At 39.8% G+C, this 18,019-nt stretch overlaps 1 protein-coding gene across 1 annotated transcript; it reads right to left on the reverse strand.

Moving 5' to 3' along the window:
- Nucleotides 1-1,784: 1,784 nt before the first annotated feature.
- Nucleotides 1,785-13,747, reverse strand: AOC1 (amine oxidase copper containing 1). Its single transcript, XM_052001299.1, has 5 exons — nt 13,663-13,747; nt 9,838-11,426; nt 6,768-7,053; nt 2,744-2,876; nt 1,785-2,132 (listed from the first exon to the last, which is right to left on the reverse strand). The coding sequence occupies exons 2-5, from the start codon at nt 11,420-11,422 to the stop codon at nt 1,863-1,865; spliced, it is 2,274 nt and encodes a 757-aa protein (XP_051857259.1). The 5' UTR covers nt 11,423-11,426; nt 13,663-13,747; the 3' UTR covers nt 1,785-1,862.
- Nucleotides 13,748-18,019: the final 4,272 nt, after the last annotated feature.

The raw sequence follows: 18,019 nt of genomic DNA on the forward strand, positions 1-18,019 counted from the left end.
AAGAAATGAAAGAGAAGGAGAAAGAGGATTTCAGGGTGAACTGACTCTTTGATAAAGAAGAGGACAATGAGTGGGGAAAAACCCCAAGCATGAAGTGGAATTTGCTGGAATCACTGAAACTTAGATGTCATCCAAATAAATAAATAAACTTCAAAAGTTTATTTGGATGGAATAAAAATTGCATTTAGATGGTAGAGTGTCCAATGAAAGTCTATTAAAAGAGGTATATGGAATAAAAGTCAGGTATTACAAAGGAAATTAAAAGCTTGGGACAATAAAGCTAGAGATCAATGAGAGTTGAGCAAAGAAGCAAGAAAAGAACTTCCACAGATAAGGAGAGGAATGTAGAATGTCTCTTTTACCGTGGATTCATGAGTCAGAAAGCCAGTGTTATTTGTTACAGAATGTGTAGTTGCTCAGTGAAGGGTGGATATTTGGTATTTGGAAAAATTACTAGTAAATAATATAGGCATGCTAATTTCTAGTTGTGAAAAATATTTAAATACATAAACTAGTGGTTGAGTAACAAGGGCAAGGAGCCATGGATTGAGGTGAGAGCAAATATCTTTTTGAAATGGAGAGATAGGATAGTCATCTAAGTTGTACAGTAGTAGGGACTCTGGATGGGTCTATGTTTTTTTGTTATGTCTGAGAGGAGGAGGAAATATGGTGTAGAACTGCTTTATGAATCAAAATACTGGACTTGTTGTCATGAAAAACCTACAGGAAGAAGAGAATATTTGGAATAGTTTCTTGAAGAGTGAAAGCAAATTAATTAGAAAGGAATAGAATATTTGCTTTTCTGAAGTGAGGGTCCAACTGAAATAGATAATATAAATTTATAGTAGACTAACTCACTGACATAGCTTTATGATTTCCTCCAGTTCTTTTCATCAACACATGATTAAAAGAAATAAGGAAGATAACAGGAGTAATAAAACAACGACAATAGACAATAGACACTATGTCTAGGAGAGTTCCTTTTGTGAAAGGGATTACATGGAATAACAGAATAAGATGAAATTTGATATCCAACATATCCAATGGGTGTCTTCCATGGGGAATATGCAGAATTATTTCCTTATCCTTTAATTCTTTGTTTTTCTGTCAGTGTTTCTTCCTGCTTCTTCCTCCAAGATATTGTTCACTATTCAATTAACACAGGAAAGAAACAATACTCATATATGCACTTACTGATTTGGGGGAAGGGGCTAGCTTTGTTGGAGGAGGTAAATTTAAGTGTATGTTTCAGATTGAGATTTCTGTTTAGTCAGAGTCCCCAAGGGTCTGAGGGAGTCCACTTGTACAGTAGAGAATAATGCAGCTTGACAGATGAGGGGAGATCAGCTTGTTTAAGTGAGAACAAAATGGATAAAGGATCAGAGAGTAAAGAGGAATCAGCAAAAAATGCCAGGAAGGTTTGATTGATGATGCAGGCAGAGGAACAGATCAAAGGTGAAAGTAACTAGAGAAGAGAGTGAGGAAAAAATGCATAGTAAGGAGTTTAACTTCGATAAAAAGATCAAAAGAGTGCATTCAGAGTGGGATCAGAGAGTTTTCTGTAACTACTGTAACTCAGGTGAAGCTATAATCTCTCCCTCTCTTCCTTCCTCCCTCTGTCCATCCCTCCCTTCTTCTTTCCCTTTTTCCTTTTTTCCCTCCCTCCCTTCTTCTCTTTCTCTTTTCCTCCCCCTTTTCCTCCCCCTCTGGATTTATGTATTTGATATGTATTTCTTCTGTGAGCGTGTATATGCATACATCTCTCCTGTTCTTAAAGCCATACATGAAGATGAACTCTGACTATGTTTATTGACAGATGTAGGAAGAGGCTTAGGCTTCTGTGTGAGAGTTGAGAGACACCATCACACAGGATTGTAGGTTCCATTATAGTTCAATGGGGAGGCTCTCCAACAGGCTTCCACATTATCTGGGGTCCATCGTTGGATGTGGTTGGCTCCTTTGGCTTGAGGACGCACGATGACAGTCCCTCGGGAAGCCAGAGATGGATCCTCAGAGAAGAAATTGAAAGGGCGGAGTAGGAAGCCCACAGAATTGCCAGGTGTGGCTGTATTAGGGATGTCCTCAGAGTGGGGGATGTGGAGGAAACCTACTGTTACCCAGGCTACCAGGTCCTGTGGGGAAAAAGGAATGGAAATCAATTAGGTGTTTAAAGTTGGACACGAGGAGAGAGCAGGATAATGGGATTTGGGCGATAGGATGTTGATGAGCATGACTTGTTTCAGAAAATATCTCATTAAGACCCAGGGACTTTCTATATTGATATCTAGGCTCCACCTTACATTAAGAGTCAGACCTTTTATGACCTCTGGACCTTATATAAATATCAGGGTTAATAGATATGCCCAATACACTTCTTCCCAACCATGTTTCAGTCCTTTGCCTTGATAATAAAATTGGAGTTTCCAAAGTCCTTCAGAGAGATATAGGATCATACATCTGGAGCTGAAAGGAGCATTGGAGTCCATCTGGATTTTTGAACAGATGGGGAAATTGAGGGCCATGGAGTCGGACTTTTCTAAGTTCAAACAAGTAATAAGCATCTGAGGAAGGATTTGACTTAAGTTCTTCTCAATCCAAAGCCAAAATGCTTTTTCTTCTTTTTTGGATGCCAGACATACTGGTTGGTTTTACTACCCAGAAAGAGGAATTGGTTCAAGCGGAGGAGTTAGACTTCGAGGCAGGGCTTATAAAGGATGAGGCAAGGATGGAATGGGATTTGTACCTCATTCTCAATGTTCTCATTGTTACGAAGAAATTCTTCAAAAACCACAGGTGGGTCCCAGGGATCATTCTGATTGTAGATGCTGCTGCTGACCAGCTCAGACTCCCGGTACTTGGTCACTGCCAAAGGGTACCTGCAAGCCAGGAGGAAAGCCAAGAAGTTTAGGATATTTCCCAATCAAGTTAGGATGCCCTTCCCAGTCAAGAAGGCTGCTATTAGTGAGAGAGCTACGTGTCCATTCTGAGGCTATGGACCTCTCCCCAATCTCACGTTCTTCCCGTCATCTTCATGTAGATGCCTCCCTAATTTCCAGCCTTATTCTCTTTCCCACTAACATCCCGATAGAACTACCTGGATGTCTTTTGGTTAACTCAACGTGTCCAAAATAATATAGTCCCTTCACAATCTTAACCTGTCTTCCCCTCTTTTCCAAGTTACCTAGAGTCAAAACTAGGCTATTTATTTATGAATTCTTTTTTTTCTTTCATTTCTCATTTCTAATTAGCTAGTCGAGTCCTAGTTAATCTATTCTGCAGTATCCCTAACTTTTGTCCATTCCTTCCTATTCCCTTTCCTTCTCATTCTAGATCAGGCTTACGCTTTATTTTAGTAGTTTAATTCCTATCTCATTATATTTCTTCCATTTAGTATATGGGATTTTCAGAACTCTGAAAAGTGGAGAGGTTCAGATTTTTTTGTTTTTCACTTTTTAAAAATGGCTTGGCTTAAAAAAAATTAAAGCTAAACCAAGTGTGTAGATTAAACATAATACATTTCTAAAATTAAAAGTAAAAAGCTTCCCAAACAAATCCAACCAACAAAACCAAAAATATTTCAATTTCCTTGTGATTGTTTTCTCTGACTTTGGTTTTACTTTAATCCAATTTTTGCTTTCTATCATTGTTAGAGTCATATTAGCAAACATTTATTACTTACCATGTGTGAGTTGCTAGGCTAAGTGCTAGGAATACAAATACAAGCAAAAAAATAAAAATAAAAAAGATTATCCTTGCCTTTAATGAGCGTATTTTCCATTGGGAAGACAACCATAAAAGGAAGCTGAAAAAGGTGAAGTGGGAAAAGGGAGTAAGTGCCTGTTTTGGGGATTGGCAGACAAGGACCTGGGAAGATAAGTGAATACAGTTGGCCTGGACACTTCCAGATGGTACTGTCAATTACAAAGGACTCATGATGGAAAATGCTATCCATAACTAGAGAAAGAACTTATGAATTCTGAATACAGATTGAAGATTCTATTTTCACTTTCACTTTATTTGTGTGTATACGTTTATTCCTTTTTTGTTCTATTTCTTTTTTTTTCACAATTGTGACTGATATGGAACTATATTTTACATGATTGCACATATGTAATCTGTATTAAATTGCTTACCATTTTAGGAAGAGGGGAGAGATAGGAGGGAGAGAAAAAATCCAAACTCAAAATTTAGTAAAGATGAATGCTAAAATTGTCTTTATATATAATTGGAAAAAATTAAGATACTATTTTATTTTATTTTTAATAGTATTTTATTTTTGCAAATACATGCAAAGATAGTTTTAACAACCATCTTTGTAAAACTTTGTGTTCTAATTTTTTCTCCCTCTCTTCCTCTCTCCCCCTTCCCCAAGACAGAAAGCAATCCAATATAGGTTAAAAATGTGTAGTTCTTCTAAACATATTCCCATATTTGTCATACTGTGCACAAACAATCAGGTCAAAGAGGGGGGAAAAACCCCGAGAAAGAAAAAAAACAGGCAAATAAATAATAACAACAGAAAGGGGAAAATACTATGCTTTGATCCACATCTCCATAGTTTTCTCTCTGGATGCAGATGGCACTTTCCATCACAAGTCTATTGGAATTGCCTTGAATCATCTCATTGTTGAAAAGAACCAAGTCCCTCACAGTTGATCATCACATAATCTTGCTGATACTGTGTACAATGTTCTTTTGATTTTTCTCACTTCACTTATCATCAGTTCATGTAAGTCTTTCCATGTTAAACTACTATTTTAAAAATGATGGTTCTATGAGGAGAATAATTTTTTTAAATATGAAACTCTGCTCATATAAATTCTCTGTCCCAAGAACTTCATTGAATTGTGTCCAGAATAATATCCAAGAACTTTTTCTAGCAGCAATCAAGGTCTTCCACAATCAAGGTTCACACCTGACTATTAATTATCACTCCCCTACTTAATAAAGAACAGCTTCTTATTATCTCCAGGAACAAATAGAAATTGCTCTAGCATCTGAAAACCCATAAAAATCTGGTGCCAATTTATCTTTCAGGTCTTATTAAAAATTGCTTCTCTTGACAATTCTACAGTACAGTCAAACTGACTTTCCCATTGTTCATAAACAGAACCCCATTTCCCACCTTTGGGCTTTTGCACATGTTTGGAATAAACTCTATACTAATTTCTGCCTCTTAGAATCCATAGCTTTCTTCAGAGTTCAGAGTGCTAGTTTCTCCATAAAGACTTTTTCTAATCCTCTCAGTGGCTATCTAATGATAGAAAAATTTTAAAAAAACAGTTAGCATTTATATAATATTTTATATGCCAGACATTATGCCTAGGTGCTTTGTAAATATTATCTCATCTTTTCCTCACAATAATCCTGAAAGTAGATGCTATTATTACTTCCATTTTTCGATCGAAGAAACAGGAAAATAATACTTAACAAACTTAATCAGGATAACAGTTAGTAAATATCTGAGACTAGATTTGAATTCAGGTTTTCCTGACACTAGGTCTAGCATTCAGTCTACTGCATCTCCTGGTTGTCTTCCATCCCATTAATTTTAATGATTAGATGAGTGAGAGCTAATCTAAAAGTCAAGAAGACTCAAGTATAAGTTCCATTTTTGACACATATAGGCTGTGTGATCCTGGACTGGTCACTTAATCTCTCACTGCTCTAGGTACTCCAAGAAGATAACTGAAGAGAATATGCTGTCTAGGAGTTTCATCACCAGGAAATTTTTTACAGCAATGAAATCACAGATCCTGTCCCTAGCCCCATGTGTATATGTATATATATGTACACACACACACACACACACACACACACACACACACACGTATATTGACCTTCTCCCTTCTCCAAATACCATGTTCTTGAGGGCTGGAGATTTTTGTCTTTCTATCCTTCACATAATGAAAAATTCAGAAACTCAGAAATAGATAATTATATATATATGTCTTGTGTAATATCAATCCAAATTTCATAATAAGGTACTGTAAATATTCCATAAAAGAAAAGAGAAGAAAAATCAGGTTTGCTGGTACAAAGGGAAGACCAAAAAATTATCTGCAGATTATCTAAATTTCAGGGATGCCATCCCTAATCCCTGTGATGAGGAAAGGATGACCATACCTTTTGATTTTATCAAACTGGATTGTTCATTGTTTCCTGAACTGCCTTCACATTTTGCTTCTTCCATGAATTTGCTTATGTTACTTAGTCTTTTAATGTGCTTCTTACCATCTTGGACTATTGAAATGTTACTTATTTTTCAAGGCTGAATTTTCTCATATCCTCCCTTGCTTAAATTCATCTCTCCTTTAGGCTTATCATAGAACTTTTCATTTCTTGGGGTTTCCCCATTTATCATTTTATATTAACGGTATTTGTGCATATCACTTTTTTCTTAATAAATTATATGCTCCTTGAGGGCAGGAACTGTACTTCATTGTAATTCCCTTGGAGCTTAGCACAATGACTTGCACACAGTAGGGGCTTTACTAATATGTGTTGAACTAAATTAAAGCAAGAGTTAACATTCTTGTGTGTAGTCTAATGAAGTCTGTGAACTTTTTAGAATAATATTTTCAAATACATAAAATAAGATACATAGAATTACAAAAGAAATCAATTATATTGAAAGAAGAAAGTAACTTTTTTCCCACTCAAATTCATGAATTCCCTGAAATCTACCCATAGACCCCAGAATAAGAACCCCTAAGTAAGAGAAAGCTCTCTTCCATCACCAGAATGCTCTGGGATCCTTCCCTCACCTGGCCCAAGTGACTGCTCGTTCTTCTTGCCAGTCTGGAGGGAGCACTTGGTCAGCCATGGAATGGAGTTGTATGCGGTAACTACGGTTATGACCCCAGGGGTTCTTCTTGGGGCTGGTGAACAGCAGGAACTTGGGGAGCTTCCGGCTAAAGCGAAAGGCTGCTTGACGCTCCCGGTGACGGTGTGTCCTTTCCAAAACTGGCTGCACCACATGGTGTCCTGGGCTCCAGGGGTTGGTGATGTTCTCTAGTTTCGTCCCCATTGTCTCAAAAGAATTCTTAGTGCCTGAGTGATGTGAAAGGAAAATGAAGAGGAACATGAAGAGATCCTTGGTCTCACTAAAGTGCAGCATACTACAAATCCTCCCTAGAGGCAGAAATATGGATGTTTTAAGTTCTTCAAAAACTTCATTATGTAATTCTGAAGAAACTCACCCAGTTATTCTATGTTTTCTTGTTTTGTAGAATGAGAAGGGCTAGTTTTGACATTTTAAAATCAGGAGCCTACTGGATCTGGCTTAGGGGAGTCCATTGTTACATTTTCAGTGTGAGCACTTACACTTCAAATATTACCAAAAACTATGAATCCCAGCTTGGTTTATTATCTTGCTAGTTATCTACCCTTAAAAAAATGATGGAGAAAAGGTTAATAGTGCTCATTGTATCCTCTGCAATTTTTTTTCTTCCTCAAAGGACTGGTGACCAAACGTTTACAAGTACACCCCTGTCTTTGAGATCCTTTCCATCTTAATCTATGATCTCATTCACAATGCATATAATATAACCAGCTTGATCATAGCAACTGAACATTTACTATGTCCTTTCTTGGGGACTTTCTTGGGGACTGTGAGATCAGAATATAGGAGGAATAGGTGCCACACTCTTTCCACTAACAATTTATGTGAGATAATTGTCCCTATTCAAATCACAAGCTACTTCAGACACTTATTTGTTCTGTGACCTGGGACAAGGTTTTGATGTTTGTTTCCTGCAGTTCCCTCTTTTTCAAAATGAGAATAATAATAGCATCTACTTATCACAGTTGTTATGAGGATCAAATAAGAATATTTGTAAAGTAGTTAGCACAGTGCCTGGCAGTATGTCCCCTCGCCACGTGTGTATCTATACATATGTAGACATACACACATATACATGCACACACTCATATGTATATATGTATATACACCTCCTCCTCCTCTTCATTGTCAATATATATTCTCTATTTACCTAGATTAGGTAATTAGTCTGATTTTCACAGAGTAAGGTTTGGGTGATACTTAGAACTTGATTTCCATAAACTTGTGCCCCAGTTTTCCCCATTTAGCATTTCTACTATATTTCAGGCCTAATCTCAATGCTGTCCTTAAGCTTTTAGGATAGAAATCTATAACTCTATATGTACCATATGATTTATATGACCTTAGCTTCCCTGGCTCTATTACAAGGGATGATAATTAACTCTAAAATGTAGGAATCTGGGCTGGGCAGGTCAGCTCTTTAAAGATTCTCAGCTAGAGTGATTCTGCTGTTATTCTGGCCAACTATCCCGAAAAATCCATCTCAAGGCACTGAGATTGTCACAAAAATTATTTCATTGCTTCATTTGTTTGAATTTCTCTGGGCAAAAAAGCCAGGTTATGATTCCATCTTTCCATTGTGTTTAAAATGGTACAAAGTTAGTTGCTTACTCAGAGAGCAAAGAGAAGAACAAAGCTCCCTGTATGTGAAGTCTCCATCTGGAAATGATTTTATTTCTATACTATGTCATTCAACTTTGAATCAGGATACTTGAGTTTGGATCCAACTCTGATGCTTATGAGCTAGGCTATCATTGGGAATCAATGAACCTCAATTTCATCATCTCTAAAATCAGGATACATTATTCTGAGGAGTCTCTAGGATTCATCAGATTATCAAAGTGGTCTATCATATATACAGAAACACACACACACACACAATATTAAAAACTCCTGCCCTAATTCACTTTAGTTTACACATTATAAAGTACCTGTTGGTGCAAGGCATTTTGCTAAGCTCTGAGGGAATTACAAAGATTAATAAGATATATAATTCCTGCCCTCAAAGATCATACCAGGGAATTTACCAGGGAAGAAAACACATGTACAAATGTATAAAATGGAATGTGGTAATTAGGGGGGCAGTGTGTTGTAATGAATAGTAGGCTAGTCTTGGGAATAGGAAGTGCTGGGTTCAAATTTACCTCTGACACAGGGACTGTTTTTGCCTTTCTTTGTCTCCCCAGAGCTTAGCACAGTCCCTAGCACATGTGTTCAGTAATTTTTAAATTATTAAATCATGAAATTTCAGTTCATGAATCCCATTTAGGTTTTTCTTGGCAAAAACACCGAAATAATTTGTCATTTCCTTCTCCAGCTCATTTTTCAGATGGGGAAACTGAGGCAAATGATTTAAGTGACTTGCCCTGGGTCATATGGCCAGATCACATTTGAACTCAGCTCCTCCTGACTTCAGGCTTGGTGCTGTATCCCACTGCACTATCTAGCTAAACAAGGTCTAGCGTATAGTAAGTACTTAATAAATTCTTATTGACTTGTCTTGACTTGACATACAACTTATGTGACCATGGGAAACTTTTCTTTGCTTCAGGCAACTCTGTACATAATAAAGAGAATTTGCTGATTTCATCATTGGAGAAAGTTGCCATACCAGGGAATTCCCCCATAACCAAAAGATCACCTGTCCAGTAAAAAGGTCCCCTTTAAAAACTCCTCAATTAAGCTTTCACAGAATTGTGGTGAAGAGAGTACTTTGTAACTCTATCTTATTCTCTCAGCTACAATGTATACCACCAAAGAGCATATTGGAGGATTCTATAATATGTTCTTTCTCATCCTCATTCAGGCAAATGGTCAATCTTGATAAAAAAAATGAATACTACATTCAAAGATATTATGGAGAGTTTTTAGGAGCACCCACCATTGTGCTTTCCCTCTTACCGAAAAATTATCAAAAGTCCAAGGGACTGGACTGGCTAATTGCCCTTTTGCATTAGTCTTATTTACCTCCACCCCAGCCCCCCAAGTCCCACCTGCTACATCCAGGTCAACGCGGTAGTGTACTAAGTGAGTGTGTATGTTGCCCAGCAGGTTGGTATGGAGGCGGGTTCCGTGGCGCAGCCCTTCAGGTGTGAAGAAGGTAGCATGGACGTAGCCTGTAGCATGCATCTTGGCCTCCATCACTCCATTGTGGTGAAAAATGAAGTCCCACAGGTAGTCATAGTTGTAGACAGTTGAGGTTGTCCGAAGGACGAGCACTTGGCCCTCGAGCCCCGCATAGAAGTTGAAGCCACCACGGAAATTGGAGTCAAAATGACGTCGGAGGGGCACCCCTGTGGGCATCTCAAATATGCAGAGGGCATTGGGGTAGTGGGTGGGGGCGTCGGAGTCATAAAAGTGGTGGGCATCCAGGAAAGTGGCCGTCGTGGGACAGTCTATGCCGGGCGCCAGCTCGTGACTGACACTGCCCAAGCCCCAGCCCACATCGATGTATTTGGTCTGCATGCCTGCAGGTGTGTGGCCCCCATATAGGGCCACCGCCTCCTGCACACTCACCTCATAGGCGATGTGCTCGCCCCCGAAGCGCAGGTTCAGAATCTGCAGTCCAGTGGAGGAGCGCATTCGAAAGGCGAAGCTCCACCCCCCATAGAGCACAGCGTTGCCCTCCACCCGGTAGCGTGGGCCCTGGGGTTCCACTAGTTGAGGACCAGGCACAGTGGTGGGTGTGTGGAAGTGGCCTCGGGGCTGGTAGGAGGAAAAGAGGGGCTGTTCCTCTGAATCCCCTCTCCTCTCTTCCTTAGCAGGGAGATCTTCAAGGATTACCACGTCCACCTTCCCTTCTTCATGCTTTTCTGCCAAGTCCTTTATGCTGTCATAGAATTTCCCATTGTACCAGACCCGTTCAACCTGCCACTCTTGGGGATCTGAACTCTCATGGTCCACAAGGAGCTCCAGTCCTGTGGGGTGTAAGAAGTAGCCCTCCACAAAGCGCTGCATAATAAACCAAGAACGGCGCTGGCCGGAGGCCAGGCCTCTGGGGGACACATCGGTGAAGGTCAGGCAGTGGTACGTGCAATTGGGGAGCCAGAAGCTTTTGGTATCTTGGAGGAAACGATGTAAGGGTGCAATGGCTTCCATCAAAGTATGGTACAAAAAATCATATTCAATAGTTGAGATGGGTCTTGATCCCCAGGAAGGATTATGGTCAGGCTTGGGGGGTAGCACTCTCATGTAAGTGGGCCAAGGCAGGGGTCCCACAGCAAACTCAGTGATGTTGGGAGATTCCTGGGCCCCGAAGAAGATGACAGCACGAGCCTCTCGCACAGGACGACTTCCATTCTCATCCAAAAATTTCAACACCTGGTACTTCTTGGGAAGCAGCAACTCAATGAGGAATATGTAGTTCTTGGCTATGGTGCCCCCCGTAGAGGATGATAGCTTCAGCTCTTTTTTGGCCCTCAGGAAACTCTGCACCGTCCGCAGCTCATCTGCACTCAGGTCTGCAAATACACTTGCCTTGTTCCTCAAATTCCAGTGGGAGTGTTCTGCCATTGCTACTGTCAGAAACAGCAGCAGCCCGGCAAGCATCCAGGGAAAGCCCAGGGGCCTTGGTGCCATCGCTCTGAAACATAACAGAGGTAGAAAGGATGGATTCCGATCAAGTCAGATCATTGGACTATCACATTTCCTGCCCCAGCCATGCTTTGCAAAGCTGAAGATGTCATTCCCCACCCTGAATATAGCTCCCATTGGTACCCTTCTATTGAATCATAGGAGTGTTAGGAAGGGATCTTAGGGAGAAAGGTCCAACCCCCTTACTTTACAAATGATGAAACTGAGCCCTACATTGGGGAAGTGACTTGCCTAAGATCATATTGTATTACTTAGTGAAGGTGGAATTAGAATTAGAATTTTCATTCCTAGTACCTTGATCTTTTTATACTGCTAAGACTCTTGTCTCTAATCTACTCCCTTTATCAACTGCAATTCCTTTTCCTCCCTTTACCTGCCATTCAATCTCTCTATCATCTGATAGACCCTGATAATTGTTTTCCTGGTCCAGCTTCTATTTCCCATTTCCATAGCCTCTCTTTCAATGTAAGATGTAGGCTGGTCTCCTAGTTGATATTACTGCTTATCATCACAAGAAAAAAATCCCCTAAATATCATTCAATCATGCTATTCATTTTTTAGAAAACTTTTCTGATGCTGATTCTTTATTACCCATTGAGCTTGGCCAAAGTTTCTCAAGATAATTTTTGGCATCCTCCATCAATAATTTGGTCTTTCCAAACCTAAATGACCTATATAAATACCTGCTATTAGGGACAGGAATGGGGAGAGATGGAAGGAATCGAGCATTTATAAAGCATTTATGTGCTAGACATTCTATTAAGCATTTTACAAATATTATCTTATTTGATCCTCACACCAAACCTGGGAGGTGGGTGATACCATTGTCCTCTTTTTACAATGGAGGAAATTGAGTTATACAGACGCTAAGTAACTTGCCCAGGATCACACAGCTACGAATGCCAGAGGATGTTTTTGACCTCAGGTTTTCCTGACTCTAGGTTTGGCACTCTAGCCACTACTCCAAGTAGAGAATAGGAACTAGTTTGGTCATTTCTCACTGAAGTAGGCCAAAGAAATTCCCTCTAGTAATGCAGGTTGGCACCTGCTCTGCAACATGTGGTCTTAAGGAGCTGCTTAGGGAATTGAGAGGCTAAGGTAGTTGTTTTGTCAGAGTAGCAGAGAACTAGATTCATAGTTAGGAAGATGTGAGTTCAAGTCTGTGAACACCTCCTGGTTGTTTATTTTGGGTAGGTCACTTTATTGTTCAATGCCAACTCTCATAGGCTCAGCAGTCTACCATTGGTTGAGTTGGTTCCCAATACTAATGAAACTGCTGGTCTGTCCTCTATTCCTTCTCTCCCCCAAAATATTGTTACTGATCCTCATACAGAGGTCTTACACTTCCTTAAATGCTATATCTATCTATAATGTTTTATATATAATATGTATATTATACAATATATATAATGATATAATATACAATATTATTATATATTACATATAGTTATACATGTATACACACACACACACACACACACACACACACACATAGAGAGAGAGAGGCAGAGACAAAGAGACTTTGAGGAAATCTAATCCTCATTCCATTTGGGTTCTATTGCTCTTGATTCTCCAATTCAGAATGTTTGGGTAATAGCTGACCCAAAGGAGTATCTTTCTTTCTGTGGATGGAGAGGTGTAAAGGAATCACAAGGAACAAGCGCCTGGGAATATTAACCCAGATCCTCCTAACCTCCATGCCAATGGAGACCCAGGCCTTGACTATTAATTCTGGGAAAGTCACAGCCTCCTGTCTTCTTTGCAGCTTTGACCTGACCAACTGAATGCTCCTTGGATCTGAGCTTGCCACTTAACTCTGCCCACTTTCTCTCACTCCCACTCCCACACCTCTCTGCTCTCCAGCTCAGATGAATTATATAAGTAGGGTGGGAGTGATTATACAATATGGAAAAGAGAGCACTTAGTTATCAAGAAAACAATAGGAAAACATGAAATGGGACTTCCTTTCACTCCCAATTCCATCTTCCCCACACCCTATGCAGGCAATTCTCTTGTTTCCCCATACTATCCCATTCTTAGTCCCCTAAACATAGGGGCACCTCTTAGTTACCCAATTCTCTTTAACTTTTCTTCTGATCATCCCTTACTCCTCTGGTTTCCCCAGCTCTTCTAGCTCTATCCCTTTCACCTCATTGGTTTTTTCTCTCACTTTTAACCTCGTAAATTTCTTCTCAATAGTGGCCCTGTACCCCATTAAAACATACCTGGGTGTTCTGCTCAGACACTCTGCTTTTGCATTTGCTGCTATTACTGCCAATCTTTGTCCCCGAGTCTTGATACCTGCCTGTACCCTCACCCTTACTCTGAGGAATATAACTTCACCAGACCCCGCCCAGGAAGGGAAGGACAGGGTGAGGCATGGGGCCAAGTTGTGTACATGTGGCTCAAGAGGTAGCAAGGTCTACAAATGCTGTAGAAGGAGGAAGTCAGAGGGTAAGTAAGACAGTCTCACACTGTCTCCTGGCACCTATTTCCCCCTCTCCTGGAAAATTTCTACCTGCCTTACCTTTGAGAACACCTCCCACTTCATCATTTCCAATGCCAGTCATTTCTCTCCAACAGACATATGCTTATTCATCCCCTTATATTTTCATTGTTCCCTCCCTGATGGCTCACTGTCCTCTTTTTTTCTATCATTGTAGCCCCAACCGCATTGTCTTTCCCCTAATGAATTATGCCATAGAGTTGTATTGACGTTTTCAGAGACTAAAGTAGTGGTCGACATTTTACTGAGCAATCTTGACTAAAATGAATGTCTTCATCATCATCATCATCATTAGAATTTGTATCAGAATTGTAGGATCTCAATGCACCAGATGCCCTTTAATCTAAACTGTACCTGAATAACAATACTCTCTACCATATCTACAACTGGCAGAATACGAACTAACAGATTCATGCTAAGAAGGCTTTCAATATAGGTCTAATGATGAACTTGGACTATCCTAGCTAAATTCAAAGGAGCTTATCACTGGTTTGGCTCAATGATAGTAAATATTTTGGTCATAGAAATTCTTAAATAGCTCCTAATTCATGGAGAATTTTGACTAGCTGCTAAGTGGTTATGTTGCCTTTGCTTGAAGACCTTTCCAGTGAAGGGGATCCCATTTTTCTCTGACACAATCCAGACTCCTTTTCTAACATGTCAACTGAGGAGCTCTTCCCTGACTTCCCTAACTTCTCTGACTGCAGCTAGGTGGTGCAGTGGATAGAGTCATAGGTCTGAATTCAGAAAAACCTGATTTCAAATCCAGTCTTACATACTTTCTAATATTTCTAGAATTCACCTTTATAATATAGTATGTTTCTTTGTGTTTCTTTGGGAAAGCCACTTAATTTCTCTCTGCCTCAGTTTCTCAATGGAGAATAATAGCACCAACCTCCCAGTTGTCATGAAGGTCAAATATAATATTTGGTACAAGGTTTAGAAGATAGTAGGCACAAAATGTTTGTGGCAGCCCTGTTTGTAGTGGCTAGAAACTGGAAATTGAATGGATGCCCATCAATTGGAGAATGGCTGGGTAAATTGTGGTATATGAATGTTATGGAATATTATTGTTCTGTAAGAAATGACCAGCAGGATGAATACAGAGAGGCTTGGAGAGACTTACATGAACTGATGCTAAGTGAAATGAGTAGAACCAGGAGATCACTTTACACTTCGACAATGATATTGTATGAGGATGTATTCTGATGGAAGTTGATTTCTTTGACAAAGACTCAGTTTCAATTGATAAATGATGGACAGAAGCAGCTACACCCAAAGAAAGAACACTGGGAAATGAATGTGAACTATTTGCATTTTTGTTTTTCTTTCCGAGTTGTTTTTACCTTCTGAATCCAAATCTCCCTGTGCAACAAGAGAACTGCGCGGTTCTGCAAACATATATTGTATCTAGGATATACTGCAACATATCTAACATATATAGGACTGCTTGCCATCTAAGGGAGGGAGGTGGAGGGAGGGAGGGGAAAAATCAGAACAGAAGCAAGTGCAAAGGATAATGTTGTAAAAAAAAGTTACCCTGGCATGGATACTGTCAATATAAAATTATTATAAATTAAAATAAAATATTAAAAAAAAAGAAGATAGTAGGTACTTAATAAATGTGATGACTGTGCTAGAACCCAGAACACCCCAGAATCAGCTGGAGTCAGGATAAGCAAAAGTCCTTAGTCTTTATTCTTGGTTTTTAGGGATAGATGTGAACAGTATAGAAGCAGAAATCTCTGCAACTATCTTCTTCCTTGTCCACCACTAAAGTGACTCTGGCTTGTCTTACTCCACCTCCTAGTCCCTCCTACAATCCTCTGTATACACCAATCATTGAGCCAGCACAGATAGTGGGAAGGGCCATTTTCTGAGCATATGCCCATAGAGTATTGTCCAATCAGTAATTAGCCCTAAGTGCTTGAACTGACCTCAGTGCAACCACTCAAGAGTTTCAGCCCTCTACATCTCCCACTTTCTTTTGTTTTTAGAACACAGGTGGTGACGCCATCCTTGACTTCTCAGGAAGGGAAGTGAAAACACTAAAAAGGATATGATCACACCCTCCCTGACATCTCAGGAAGGGAGATGAAAAGCACCAAAGGGAAGTGGGGATTGCTAGCAGGTTTCTGGGCTGAAGGGCCTTATTAAAAACAGGTATGCACAAACCCATCAACATGGGAGGTATTATACAAGCACATAGCAATAACGCACAGGCTATTAGTGGTGACCCTCCCCACAATCAGTGCAGGCTCAATGTGGTGCAATAAACATGAATTGTACATGCAAATAGTGATATAACAAACAATATAAATAAATATGGTATAATAAGAGATTTCCAAAAGTCCTAGAAGGAGGATATGTAAACAGCAGTCACACATACACCTTCTTCAGCAGCCAAGAGATAGTCCAAAACCAATCTATTGTCCATTGCTTCACGTGTCAGGGAATCCAATGATCTCCACAAGTTTTTGAAGTCCTGCAACAGTCTTTTTATGTTAGGGAATCCAATGATTCCAGCAGATTTTGAAGTCCTGCAACAGTCTTATCATTTCTCAGAAAAATCCAATGATTCCTGAAGGTTTTGAAGTTCTACAACAATCTTAACATGTCTCAGAGAATCCAGTGATTCCTGAAGGTTTTGAAGTCTAATAATTTTTGATGTCCATGAGTCAAACACCATAACTGCCACACTCTTTCAGTCGTGGGCACAGTCAGCACTGTGTTTCTTGGAACCACCTGATGTTTCTTGGGTCTTTTCCTTCGTTTCAAGGGTCTGCTCCATCTCTCTCTGATGGACAAGGTGAATACAGCTTGTTGGCACTCATCTGATTCCTTCTCCATCTGTGGAGATACAAGCAAACCCTCTCCCCCAAGTAGTTAACCTATTTGGTCCCTTTCATTCACTATTTTCTGAGTCTCTCCACATCACCTGATGATTATCTAAAGATAGTGGAGCTGCTCACACTGGACACGGCTCTTCCGGTGGGTCATAAAACCTGTCTGCCAGAGCCAGTGCATCTTTGTCAAAAATCAAGAAGTTAATAGTATAAAGGGTTAGATTTAGAAGTTCTCTAGGGTTACCTGTGGCTCCCCCTTTCTTTTGTTTTTGGAGGCATGTCAATGTCTCTGTTTCTCCCCTCTACTATTGCCTATCCTTGAGGATTAAAGGGTATGCCAGTGGTGTGTAAAATCTTATGCTGTGCACAAAAGTGTGCAAAATGTTTAGAAGTATATGCAGGTCCACTGTCTGTTTTTATGGCTTGTGGCACACCCATAATTGCAAATGCTTGTATAAGGAATTCAGTGACCACTCGGGCTGTCTCTTTTGCTGCTGGTATTGCAAAAGTGAATCCTGAAAAAGTGTCTACCCAATATGGATAAAAGACAGACGACCAAAAGATTTATAATGGGTCACATCCATTTGCCAGATTTCATTGGGTCTCAAACCACGAGGGTTTTTCCCTGGAGGCAATGTAGGAGTGTGGAAAGGAAGGCAAACTGTACAGACTTTTACTATGCTCCTTGCTTCCTCTCTTGTTATTCCAAATTGTAAATGTAAAGCTCGAGCAGCCTGATGATATTTAAAATGAGATTCTTGGGCTTCTTGAAATAAAGGAGTATTGGCCAACATAGTTAGAAGGCTATCTGCCTTTGAATTACCATCAAAGAGGACCTGGAAGTCCTATGAGATTGGACATGCAAGATATAAATCTTACCTGGATGCTTTCTCACTTGCTCTTGAAATTCCTTAAAGAGCTGATATATATTAGAGGCTACATATTTTATTTGGACTGTGGCAATTTTTTATACCACACCTACTGAATAGGCTGAATCAGGGATTATATTTATATCTCCTGGATAATAAGTAAGAGCTACAATGATTGCTACAATTCTTTCTGCTGAGTGGACTGAAAAGGAGTTCTGACTACTCTCTTTATAGTTAAGTCATGAGAGTACACAGCACAAATATTATGTTTGGATGTATCTGAAAAGATAGTTGTTCCTTTAAGAGGAACTTTAGAAACCTTCTCTTTAAGAATCCATCACCAATTATGTAAAAGTCTGGT

The sequence above is a fragment of the Antechinus flavipes genome, chromosome 5 (genome assembly GCF_016432865.1).
Source record: "Antechinus flavipes isolate AdamAnt ecotype Samford, QLD, Australia chromosome 5, AdamAnt_v2, whole genome shotgun sequence".
NCBI classification, from domain to species: Eukaryota; Metazoa; Chordata; class Mammalia; order Dasyuromorphia; family Dasyuridae; genus Antechinus; species Antechinus flavipes.